At 40.6% G+C, this 13,292-nt stretch overlaps 2 protein-coding genes across 6 annotated transcripts in view; both read left to right on the top strand.

The window, feature by feature from the left end:
• The first annotated feature begins 255 nt into the window (after positions 1–255).
• Positions 256–9,079, top strand: LOC102297490 (SWI/SNF-related matrix-associated actin-dependent regulator of chromatin subfamily E member 1). Of its 5 annotated transcripts, none has more exons than XM_005949943.2 (11): positions 256–361; positions 896–953; positions 1,893–1,936; positions 2,578–2,676; positions 4,037–4,129; positions 4,743–4,874; positions 5,778–5,949; positions 6,066–6,238; positions 6,498–6,599; positions 6,819–7,056; positions 8,085–9,079. In XM_005949943.2, exons 2-11 carry the CDS (start codon positions 947–949, stop codon positions 8,474–8,476), a joined length of 1,452 nt encoding a protein of 483 aa, XP_005950005.1. In that variant the 5' UTR covers positions 256–361; positions 896–946; the 3' UTR covers positions 8,477–9,079. The 5 variants fall into 5 exon arrangements, with proteins under 5 accessions (XP_005950005.1, XP_005950007.1, XP_042071291.1 ...); XM_005949945.2 differs by having other exon boundaries at positions 4,037–4,117; XM_005949944.3 differs by having other exon boundaries at positions 316–379.
• Positions 9,080–10,400: 1,321 nt separating this feature from the next.
• The window catches only part of LOC102300200 (lymphocyte antigen 75-like), a 21,428-nt gene continuing 18,536 nt past the window's right edge, over positions 10,401–13,292 (top strand). Inside the window, exon 1 of the mRNA XM_014330175.2 lies at positions 10,401–10,998. The gene's annotated coding sequence lies outside the window, so the exon portion shown is untranslated. The remainder of the gene's footprint in view (positions 10,999–13,292) is intronic.

Consider the following 13,292-nt stretch of genomic DNA (forward strand, 5'->3'; position numbering starts at 1 on the left):
GGAAACATGGAATAAAACATAAGGAGAGACGAGGGCTCACAGATACACAGAGGGGCACACAGGGGGTAAAAGCCATGAAGGGAAAGCACTTAGGGAACAACACAACAGGGCAACTCAGAAAACATGGCCTAAATAAGGAACAAAATACAAACATACAAGAAAACTAAGAACAAAGGGCCAACATGGCCCAGGACCATGACAAAAAAAGTATTTTAACACAAATATACTTTTATTATGAAATGCTCATTTCTTATCTGCCGGACGAACTGCTTGAAAAATATCACTTCCACTTCCGGTGTGTGCGTGAGAGGCGGAACAAGCGGCCCTACAGAGGGAACAAAGGACGGTTAAGTGAATTGCTGTATGTTGTTCCCAGCATGTGTGTATATATAAATATATGCACGTATTTATATTTTAAAAAGTGTCACTGTTGCATTTTGTAACTTCGGGGAAGAAGCGGGAAAACGTTTTCATGTGCCAGAGGAAACTTGGGCTGGTTGATTAATTGATGTTGGTTGATAGCGGGAGCTGGTGACTTCTTCGTTAACCTAGCTTTAACAGCAAGGCTTATACTGACGTCGCTTAAGCGTTTTGCTCTTTAAAAGTGTCACATAGTTTTGAATGAAAGCATATTCGCGTTTGCTTACTTTTATTGTTTGGACCTAGAGCCATTAAATTCGATGGATAACTCGTATGAATATGGGACAAAGAGGTTTTGGTGTCGGCGAGTTTAGCTAGTAGGCCTTGTAAGCTAATGCTAACCCGTTTAACCCAGTCAGCCATTGTTGTTGTTATCCGCTCATTTACCGGTGCCTTTTTCTTCTTCCTCGTTCTACGCCGAAACTACAAAGTGGACTGTAGTTGAGTTCCTTTCTCTTTATGTTTCCCTCTTCAGCTTAACCAGCATGAAAATAGCCTCCATTCCATAGGCCGCTCCTCAGCTGCGATGTCAAGTAAGTAAATAAATCAGTCATTGATATCCTTTATATGCCAACACCTGTCTCATTCTATGGTTCATATATATATGCGACCAGTACACTGGGGAAAAGATGTAGGAATACTATTTCATTAAGTAAGGGACTCAGATAACATAAAGCACATTTTTGCGCTGTTTTTGCACATAGGATGCCGTCATGCAGAATTTTATGCTTTAGGTTGCCATGCTTCATAGTGTCATGCTGTCTAGATCGGTGGGCTTTTCAATAAAAACAGCATTGAAGAGTGTGTACAGTTGCACTATTTCTCATAGAATCAGATTTGTGTCCTATATGTACTATCTGCCTCTTTAGTCAGTTCCTCGTGTTTTGTATAGACTCAAAGTCAACTGATTCAAACTGGAGATAGTGATGGTAGCCTTTGTTTTGCTCTGCGGTCACATTGAGTTTGACGTTGCAGTGAAATGAGGACTCTGGACTTGAAATGCAGAACACAGTGGTGGAGTTTGAAAATGTACAACTGACAGTTAAGACCCAGAAGAGCATCAGAGTAACACTCAGGACCAGCACAGGCTGGTCGATAAAGTGAAATGCTACAGATCTAGTTTTTTGGCATTAATGGAAATGTAAAAATAAGGAATTGTCTATGGCTGAAAACTGAAAGTAATACTGAATTGCAAAATGTACCTGGGTGACAGCAGCAGTCAGTTGGATTACCTCATATAGAAGTGCATCTCTTTTCAGACATTCATGATGCAGAGGAGTGAAAAATGGGGCTGAAGTACTTTCACAGTAGACAGTTAGGAAGAACCCTCACTGTTCACACTCAAGTGGTATTATTGTCAGGCAAAAGTAAACAGCAGGGAAAACATGTCATTTGTACAGAGCAGGTATGCAAGCGTTGACTAACATTTTTTTTTCTTTTTCTCTCTTTTTTTTTTTTTAAACTTTGAACAGAACGACCATCCTACGCTCCTCCCCCTCCCCCTGCCCCAACAACAGTAAGTGTCCCACTTTTAGCACCAGTCTTAGTGTTCATGGTTTAGCAGCCAAGGGCCATGTTATTTTTTTGCTTCTTTTCTTTGTTACTTTCCTTTAAATCTTTAATGTGTGAACGTGCCAAGGTTGCCACAAACCTTGTTCTTCAGTTCTCTATCATCGCTTTCACCCCTTTTTCCTGTCATGCCACACGTTTTTTTTTTTTAGGTCTTGCACCAAAGGTGTTTGAGATTACTGATGGGGATCAAGTTTGTTATTTGACTGAAGAGCTTTGCAGAATCTACCTTGGCTGATGTTATTAGTAGACATATGTGAAGTAACAGAATACATGCTTGTTTTGATGCTTTTCATTTCCTTACATTCAGATGCAGTGCAAAGCACTGTGTAGAGCTGAAATCTGCTGATACACACTCAGTTAAATAAGTTTGTTGTGCACTAATTCTTAATGCCATCCAGTTGCCTTTTTTGCCTTGCATGATAAGATCATGGAACAAACAAATCAAAAAGTCAACATATATATATCTATATATACATGTATTTTCATGTTTCCCCCTCCTTTTCACTTATTTATGTTTATCCCTCTTCCTCCTCTTGTGTGTGAGCCATTTCTCATTCGTGTTTTGTCTCATTTGTCTTCCATCAGCAAATGCCTTCCACCCCAGGGTTTGTGGGCTACAACCCTTACAGCCATCTGGCCTACAACAACCTCCGACTGGGAGGGAGCTCCGGAGGCTCCAGCAGGGTAATGAATTGATGGAGCGATTTGAAAAACAAATTAAATGTAACAGAAAGTGTAAAGCACAAGTAAATGTTTTGGATTGAGTAAAGGGCCCAGGTATGAGAAGAATGATAGGATTGTAAGAAAGGCTTAGACTGTATATTGAAGTGGGGAAACTGAATATATGACTTGCAGCTTTAAAGAGCTTCAGTTGCGTGCATAAATGTGTGTTGAAAAAACAAATTAATGCATTAAAAAAAAAAGTAAGATGTGATGTCAGTTGGAACGTAACATTTGATGACAGCTCTGCTTTTGAAAAAAAATATAAACGGAATAAGATTTATTTTCATATTGACCTGGTGGGGGGGGGGATAAAACGTTTTCAATGTGACCAATCCGGCCTTAACAGTTCCTGCACTGCAGTTAGCAGTAATCAAGTCAGATAGACAGTATATCTGCTCTTGTCGGACTAGAACACAAGCCTTCCTGTGGGTGTGCATGGTGGCATAGGCAAAACACTACCTTTGTGGTGAATGTGTTCCTTTATTGTTTGAATTATCTTCAAAAGATGTTTTGCCCTTGCCAAATTAGCCAAACGTTGCTAGTTCTTTCAGCACAACCTAAAACCGAATCTGAGATAACTTGTATCATAACAGTAGTTGCCAGCCTTTTGTTAAACAAGGTTTTTTCCTTCAGGCTCTGAGTGCACTTGCATAAAACAAGATATATTACAGCAGAACAAAACACAGAGAAAGCAATGCTACAGGAAACTGTTCACTTTGAAAATTTATTTATTTTCCCACTCATTGTGCACTCAGTCAGTGGTGCTGTTTTCTAACATGAACACACATCAGAGCTGGCAGCTTGATTTGTTCACACGTAATCCTCTAGAATTCCAATCCCAAAATAAAGACAATGTTGGAATTTCATTTTTTTTGTAACAAAATCAAAGTGAACAGCCAAAACAAAAAAAAACATTTTCTGCATCACCAGTTAGGGGGTGATAGTAATGTAAATGAGCAGCCTGTGAAACATCTAAACATCATTTGCCTTACAGAGATGCTCTGAAACACTTAAAGCCATTCTTTGGCTTGTAGAACATCTTAACACATCAAAATTGTTTTTATCTGACTGTATGAAAGCATTAAGGAACATTTCAGTATTGTGTATTGTCATGTTTACATTCACATCTGTTGTTTTACCTTTTCCACAAACCATATCAGACCATAATCAGCAGATGTTTTATGATAGTTTTTGTTTTTTCTGTTCACTCTCTAAACCTGGCCCTTGTTTGTTTGTTTCCCTTTGGCTTCATACCTTCCATCTCTCCATTCATACTTTTTCCTCCTTCTTCTTTGTGCCCCCTCTCTCCTTCTTTCCACAGAACTCCTCGGGCATCACCGTCCCAAAGCCTCCCAAACCACCAGACAAGCCACTGATGCCATACATGCGGTACAGCCGGAAGGTAAGCAGGAAGGTAAGACACCCATCCACGGTGTCTGCTTTTACTGCTTGTCCTCCCATCCCCCTGAAAAGCTGGCAGGGGTTTGAGGGTGGGAAACAGCCAAGCCATGACGCCTCACCACCACCTCAGCCACCTAGTGGAGGCTCTCCACTTTGTTTCCGTTGACTCACAGTAGCCTTCTGTGTTTGTCAACATGCAAAATTGCTACATCTCCATATGTTTCCTCTTACGGGGATAATCTGTCCCTGGCACTCTATTTTTCCCCCTTATAGGCTCATCTCTTGCCTGCTTTTCTCTAGTTTCAGAGCTGTAATTTTAACACTGTATGCTCAAAAACAAAATGTGATCTAAAGGATCCTGCATTTAGAAAAAAATTGAATTCCATATATAAGTGAATATTTTCCATCATGCTTTCTTGCAGCACTTAAGTAGTTATGCTTTTCCTTACTAATAATTTCATCCGCTGTTTCTTACCTCTGTACTTTGCTTCCCGTATTTCCTTTGTATTGTAACAGTCAATGTCATTTGATCCTGCCTGTGTGTGTGTGTGTGTGTGTGTGTGCGTGCGTTGGTTTTGTGTGTGTGTGTGTGTGTGTGTGTGTGTGTGTTGATGTGAATATGAAAGGTATGGGACCAAGTAAAGGCTTCCAACCCAGATCTAAAGCTGTGGGAGATTGGAAAGATTATTGGGGGCATGTGGAGGGACCTGAGTGATGAAGAGAAGCAGGACTACCTTAATGAGTACGAGGCTGAGAAGGTAAGGAGGAGCAAGAGTCTAAGGCTACGTTCACACTGCAGGCGAAAGCGCATCAAATCTGACTTTTTTGACCCTATGCAACCCATATCCGATCATGGTATGCCAGCGTGAACAGCACAAATCCGATCTGGGTCACTTTCGTATGTGGTACTGAATCCGATACATATCTGATGTTTTAGAAAGCGACTGTTGTTTGAACGGTCATGTCACATTAAATCAGTCTTTTGCATCACTGACACAAGACAGACGCCAATTATCAGCGCCGAAGACGTGCCCGAGAAGACATCGTGAATGCTTCCTGGTCATCCAGTGTAGATGTTAGTGAAACTGTTGGGAAGACAACGTTGGAGAAACGTGAACATTTTATTTGTACTGTATAATCTGCAGATTCTGACAGAAATCTGCAGCTATCCTTTGAAGCACCGCTCCTCTCTTAAACAGCAATAAGGGTCATCATTAGGCCATATGTAAATAACAAAATAACTTTATAACTTAAAGCAAAATTGGGAAACGTAAAGTCCGAAGCAAGTCTTTATGTTAAGGGCCATCAGTCAAACAATACTGTTTGGTCTGGGTCTAAACAGCGCGCGTTGTGTGTGACGTCTTCTTTTGCGCATGCGGCCGCTTTGAGGGTTCACACTAGAGCGCGTTTGCTGTCACATTTTATTTGTAGTGTGAACAAGCAGACAAGAAAATCGGAACTGAGCATTAAGACCTGCAGTGTGAACGTAGCCTAAATTTCTTTTGTAAGTAACCCGTTGCTCTTGGATACCTTCTTTACATGTTGGCAGTTCAACAGCAGTTGTAGAAGTGACAACTAAAGAATCCCTGCATTGAAAAATAAGAAATGATCAGAGTTGTTTTAAAGGGCTTGTTTTCTTTTCCTGTCCCTCTTCCTCTTAGATTGAGTACAATGATTCTTTGAAGGCCTACCACAACTCACCTGCCTACTTGGCCTACATCAACGCCAAGAACCGGGCTGAGGCGGCAATGGAGGAGGAGAGCAGGCAGAGGCAGTCACGTATGGACAAAGGAGAGCCGTACATGAGCATTCAGCCTGCTGAAGATCCTGATGGTAGGTTAATTATGAAGATATCTATGATTTTTAATGTAATGCGCTTAAAATAAACACTGACCTGTCTGTCTGTCCTCGTCATGGTTCTGCCCATCTTGTCTTTTCGCTCCACCTAGATTATGATGATGGTTTCTCAGTGAAGCACACAGCAGCAGCTCGCTTCCAGAGAAACCACCGGCTCATTAGTGACATCCTCAGTGAGATTGTGGTGCCCGACGTCCGCTCTGTGGTCACCACAGCCCGCATGCAGGTCCTCAAGAGGCAGGTTCAGTCTCTTATGGTGCACCAGGTATGTTAGCAGGACATTTTTGCTTCTATTTTGTTACTTTGTTTTTTAGCTCGTAAAGCTAATGTGGTGTTAATATTACTCAAACTGACTTCAAAAGCATTGTTTACACTTTAATATAAATGTGCATTCCTCAAATGGGATTGGCTTCCTTGTGACAAGATTTTTGCTTACAACCAAAAGTAGTTGCACTACTTTTATAAACTGTTTCACATTTAAAAGGAAGGATCTATTCCTGCTGATTGATTGCTTGTGATTTCAGAGGAAACTTGAAGCTGAACTTCTTCAGATCGAGGACCGCCATCAAGACAAGAAAAGACGTTTTCTTGAGACCACTGACTCATTCAACACTGAGCTGAAGCGGGTAAAGCAGCACTGTTTATTTACCTAGATAGAGCTGAGTGTGTAGGAAGGAAGAGCTTTATTTCTAGATGACTAAACATCCCTTTAGATAGAAATTTGTCACCACAGACTGTTATGTGTTGTAAGTGTAGGCCTACTACTTTCCCTTTGCCTTCAGTCTTATGACATTTGCAACTTTTTAAATTCATTTTGTTTAATTGAGAGTCTTGTGTGTTTCCAGCTGTGCAGTCAGAAGGTGGAAGTGGATATGGAGAAACTAGCAGCAGAGATGGCTGCCGCTGAAGAGGCAGCAAGGCGCCGGGCAGAGGAGCGGGAGCGGGAGGCCGCTGAGCAGGCAGAGAAAGCTGCTCAACAGCAACAGGAGGCTGCTGGAAACAAAGCTGCAGAGAAGAGCAGCACTAATGCTAGCCCCACCTCAGGGACCAAGGAGGAGGACAAACCTACACCAATGGAGACAGGTACCAGTGGGGGGGACACAAAGACATATACACAGGGGTTGGGGGTGGGGAGAGTGTCTGGTTGGTGAGTCTATCCTTGGGTGCTTCATTCTGCAAGCCAAACATCCTTGGGAAAAATACAATCCCCAAGATTCATCCATCAATGTGTGAGAATTTTTGAAAATATTTAAATATAGATGGAAAGTGCTTGTGTGAATAAGGCATGTTGGATAAAACGCTTTAAATCTTAAAACTTGTTTGTATTTAAGTACAATCATAATCCACCTGATAGCCACTGGGTTGATGGAGGTTCAAAGCAGTTTCACTGTATATAGATAGGTTTGGTCAGTGGAGTTAATTTTTTCTTTAACTGTTTTATTAATTTTGCAGAGCTCACAAGTAGCAATGAACATTTAAATCAGATTTACTGGGACGTTACCCAGTTATGACTCCGCACCTTTGATGTGTACTATAATGCCCTCATTATTTGTATTGATTGAATTGTGGGCCCTACAGAATCAATGAAAAGGCTTTTTTAATTACTCCAAATTGTAAATGTTGCTAATGGCTAACATGGCTGTCAGCTTATTAATAATAGTTAAACAGCTAGCTAATGTGCTGCATGATAGGTTAACATTTATGAAAACTGTTTAGTACTTAGATGTTGTTGACACAATACTTCTACTGACCTCTCAAAGTGCTTTAGTGCTTGTACAGCGCTTTCAGGTGACTGTTGTTTTCGATTTGATAAAACTGGATTGGATTGAAACTGCTGTAAACGTCAGGTACAGCTACTATTACTTTAGTTTTAGTTGAGTTTTACCTTGTTTTAGCAACATCTCAAGTAAAATTAATCAAAACTGAGCAGAGTTTAGTGGACACAGCATTAAACATCGTTTATACAAATATTGCACTTATAAGAGTGGTTTAACAGTTAATTCTATTCTTCATTAATCAGGTTTTAAATGTCAATGACATGTGTCCTTAAAGACGGCTTATTTTTAAATCAGATGTGTTTATACCAAATCTGCATCCATTCCTTCCTTTAGATGAGGCCGCACCTGCAGAGCCGCTTTCAGACCCCCAGGTGGCTCCACCACCACCACCATCTGATACTTCATCGTCTTCCTCTGATAAAGCAACACCTCCCCCTGAGCTCCCCAGGGAGAGCAGTACTCCCAACAGCAGTGCCCCCAGTGATGATGGGGGCAGCAGCAACAGCATGCCCCCTCCACCCTCAGACATCCCACCTGGAGCAGCAGCATCAGGCGCATTCCCAGACCCACCTGTAGGCCAAGAAGCCAACCTCAGTACAGCTAATCCTAATGAGGCCGCAGCACCAGCCCCTCCCTCAGAAGAAGCAACCCCTCCACCACCACCACCACCACCACCACCACCACTACTGACCCCCAGTCAAAGCAGCCAGCAGTACGATATGTAGTAGTGCTGCCTGTACAGTGATGGGTGTAGATGTCCTCCTGGTGCTGCAGCTCTCCCTCTCTGGATGGAGCAGCAGCGTTGTAGTGATGCAGAAGAAGTGGCTCTGTAACAGCTGAGAAATACTGATTGGTTGAGAGGTGTAAAAGTAAAGTCAATACAAAAAAAATAGTGCGAGAGTGACGTAGGTTTTCATCATCCAGCTTCATGTAGCTGCACCAAACGCAGGGAAAGTAGGATTTCCTTTAAAGCTCTGTATGCTTCCTGTAACTTTACTCAGCATACCTGGTCTGATAATCTGACTTAATTGAAACGTCACCAAAGAGTACAACACCTGGCCCTCTTTGAGTTTGTGCTCCAGGCACTGTGAGAGCATTTCCTCTTTTCTAATCAGGTCACTTGATGTTATTTTTTTTAAAGTAATCAGATACACACTCAGAAATAGGATAACACAGGGCTGTGAAACAACTGCTCAGCACAAACCGCACCACCGAGTCTGAAAGTCCATTTACTTTTATCATCAGGGTTTGTATCCCCAGCACTGAGGTCAGAAGTGAATCAATCTGTTAGTGAGACTGTTTTCTTTCTTTCTTCTTTTTTTTTTTTTTTTTTTTAGACTATAAAAAGGTTTAAAAAAAAACCAAACCTGAATCACGACTGACTTCAGAGTGAAACGGCTTCAGATGAACGAGAAAAAGCAGCCACGTGCCCCTTATAGTTCAAATAAACACCTGAGATAAGGCTTACTGTATAGACAGGATGTGGTTGAAACGCACACATCTGCATGCATTAAGCACATTAACAACCAGTCACAACATTGAAACCACCTCCCTGCTGTTGTCCACTTCATTACTGCAGTGTGAGTGTATCTATGATGTTGTGGTGCTGCAGCGGCCGAGCTTGTTGGTATGCAGCAGCGATTAGGTGAATCTCAACAACCAGATGAAGGCTGGTAGCCAAGTTTTCCCAGCACAACTGTGATGATCATCAGAGGTTTCAATGCTGTGGCTGTTACGCTCCATGTTTGTGTTTATTTTTTGGACCACTGCAGAGTTTTATTTTGTGATTCATTTTGAGAAACCTGACATATGTTAAAGGGCCAGCTCTGACAAAAGGACCTCAATATTTTCGGCTCTCACTTATTGAAAAACCTCAATTTTCTAGATAAATTTCATTTGCAGAACTACTACTGTTACTTTTTTGTCTTTTGAGATTTAGTGAACCTTATTAAACGAGTGTAATCCAGGGCAACCTTGGTAATTTGTAGTCTTGAATCAGATGCCATTTTAACACACACCCTTGTAAAGTCAGCATCAATTGATTTTTCCATATTCTGCATGTTTGGCTATGTACTAACCTTACCCATGTATGAATCTGAGTGCAGGTCTTGTATAGCTGGAGATGAGGAAAATTAAAGTTCAATACAAAACGCATGAAGATCCCAGCAAATAAATAATGATGGGATCATCTCCAGGGTATTTTTAAAAAATCTGAATAACATGTCTTGCTTTGAGTGTAAAACATTAACTTGGATATTTGTTCCCCTGTATTGAAGTCTAAGTAGAAAGAACTGACACTTGTACTCAGTTAATTTAATTTTTGCTCATTTAACCTGTAAAAGCTTCTCTGTGAGGCGAGGCTTTTGTTTAGACCACAGATTCCTGCTGGCACTACATGCATCTAACTTCACCAGAGAAATGCACAGGTAACCTCACTTATGCATTCAAAGGACTGTTTTCTTACTTGGACTGTTTTTTGGTAGTATGCCTGTCTTTTTTTTTTTCTTTTTTTTTGCATTTTTCTTTTCTACTGTCTGAACTTGTTGACCCAAATAAAGATGATTTGTCTTTCTGCTACACCTGCTGTGTGTTTTTTTTTTTTTGTTTGTTTTTTTTGTTTGTCTCCCGAAAGTAAGACTGGATAAGGAGGTTAGTGACAATTTCACTCTCGGAGAAAGATGTTAAGAGTGAGCCAGTGGGTTTTGCTAAGAGGAGGGCTCAGCAACTGATATAATCTGGTACCGAAAGCATATACAGGTCCTTCTCAAATAATTAGCATATCATGAAAAGGTTCTCTAAACGTGCTATTAACCTAATCCTCTGAATCAACGAATTAACTCTAAACACCTGCAAAAGATTCCGGAGGCTTTTAAAAACTCCCAGCCTGGTTCATTACTCAAAACCGCAATCATGGGTAAGACTGCCGACCTCACTGCTCTCCAGAAGGCCATCATTGACACCCTCAAGCAAGAGGTTTTCCCCCCAATTTCGCTATTTAAATAAACATTATATAATATCTCCAGCTGAAGCACAGAAATTGGGGACAGACTTATAAGAGCAAAGCCTGCAGCTCCACTGCAGGAAATAAGGAGGAAGTCTGACTGTTGAGGCTCAACTTTCCAAAGAGTTTCCACGGAGTGACGAACATTTTAAAAGCCTGGAATCAGAAAGTCTGATGTGAAAAAAAAAGTCAGATTACAAGAAATAAGAAGAAAACAGTTGGAGGACAAGGAGCTGTCAGCCTCAGGTGAGAAACCCACTGCCAAAGTTTCCAAGGAATTATACTGCAAGTGATGGTCAAAGTCATTTTTGTCATTTGTTCATAAGAAGGAATTATAAATGTAATCCTAAAGTAGTAAAATATTGATAAATTACAGATTTATGTGTATGCACTGTTAGTAAATGAGGTCCACTGAAATAACCTTACTCTTGCAAGACATATATGTATAGAATGATGCTCCAGAAATCTTTCAGTTCACACTCCATACAGCTGTTTTCTTACATTTACTGCAAATTAACCATTTACCTGTTATACCATCTATATGTCAAGCTTCCAGTCTCATATTCAGCTGTTGGAGGATGAGATCTTCGCTGTGGTATTGATGGTATTTTCCTGGGTATTGATATTGAACCTTAAATTCTAGCACATGATGACTCTACCTAAATCATGTAATAAATTCAATCTGCTCTTTGCTGTTAAATTCAACATCATTTTGGTAGTGTTCTTTACACACTGGCGATCCTTCTAACTGTACTGTCACAGAATTACTTGATAATGCCAAGTCATTTAACTAAGTGCATCTAGGTTTTATCTGGGTTTTAATCTTGGCCAGTCTATAAACTCCCTGCAAATGTCTGATTCATATGAAGGGAGTTTGGTCTGACCACAAACGTGTAATTTTTGATACAGCCAGTATTTTCTTCCCAGAAGAAAACCATTTAGTCTGACATTTTTAATGAACACCTGACAGCCAGGTTTTCAGCTCTCCTTTCTCACGTCCACATCACCACACCTACTTTTTTGGACATCTTGGTTAATTGGATTAATAGTATAATATAATACAGCGCCTAAATAGCCATTCACCTGTTACACCACCTATTTGTCAAGCTTCCTAGTCTCACGTTTTGGACATCTTGGTTAATTGGATTAATAGTTTATGCTCATGAATTCTCAATGGGGTAGAAGCCTGATTACCCCCAGCTGTCAACCCAAACCCCTGAATCAATGATCGTATCCCATCCATTATCATGGAGACACAAATCCCCAGGTTCACTACCTTCACATGAAGGAGTTGCTAACCACACTCAGCCTGGTTTGATTAATAATCAATAACAATAATCAAGTGGTAACTAATATCTTGGACAAATTCCAAGCTGGTTTCCAGTGAAACCACAGCACTGAAACAGCATTACTAAAAAATACTAATGATATTCTTATGCATTTTGGATAAATATAGTCCTACTAGATTTATCTTCAGCTTTTGTGAATGTGTGTGTGAATGGGTGAATGACTGAATGTAGTGCAAAGCGCTTTGGGTTCCTTAGGGACTAAGTAAAGCGCTACAAATGCAGGACATTTACCATTTTGACACCACTGATCATCCCACTTATCAACAAGTTACACAAGTGACATCAGTGGCAATGTTTACAGTTTTTAGCATACTCCTGGTGTTGTTGACCTCTGGCTTTGTGCTTTATGGATTCATGATTTGTTCTTTTGGATTTGTGATAAGTGAGTTTTGAATGCATAAATCCTGGAAAGTGTTCCCGTCCTGCCGTCAGCTGAGCTAACCCCCACTTTTTAAATGGCATTGCCAACTATAGTGCCATACTACGAGTGCAACATTGCAATCACTGCTACAGTTAGCCGATTGTGTTTCAGCCTTCCTCAGTTCTACATGATTTCATGTCTTCATTCACTTGGCTTCCTCTTTCTCTGACACCAAAACCGTTTTTTGACTATGGTATGCAAATAATTACAATCCAATGAATAGTACAGTGTTACATAGTGCTCAATGTTAAATTTAGACTTGATTTAATTTATAACATCCTCCAGCTCTGCTTCCAGTTATATGTTTAAATACAATAGGGATCACAAGTAGGAGTGAACTGCTCTATTAGGATGATATGGTACTAAGTAGTATTAACAAGATATGATGGGCTTGATTATTTAAGACCTTTTATGTCAGGAAAAGGGTTTTAAATTTGATTCTGGATTCAATAAGGAGCCCAAGAAGGAAAGGAGAAATCCATCCATCTATCTCTCCCTGCTCCCAGATGGCCAAACGCCTCACCCTATCTCTAAGGGAAATGCCAGCCACCCTTTGGAGAGAGCTCATTTCTGCCGCTTACACCCTCATTCTCATTCTTTCAGTCACTACCCAAAGCTTGTGACTATAGGTGAGGATGGGGACTTAGATCAAGCGGTAAATACTATATGTGTGTATGTGTGTATGTGTGTGTGTGTGTGTGTGTGTGTGTGTGTGTGTGTATAGACACATATATGTATATGTATGTATGTATACGTGTATATGTATATAG

Source organism: Haplochromis burtoni, unplaced genomic scaffold (genome assembly GCF_018398535.1).
Source record: "Haplochromis burtoni strain Fernald_Lab_line unplaced genomic scaffold, NCSU_Asbu1 Contig_702, whole genome shotgun sequence".
Classification (NCBI taxonomy): domain Eukaryota; kingdom Metazoa; phylum Chordata; class Actinopteri; order Cichliformes; family Cichlidae; genus Haplochromis; species Haplochromis burtoni.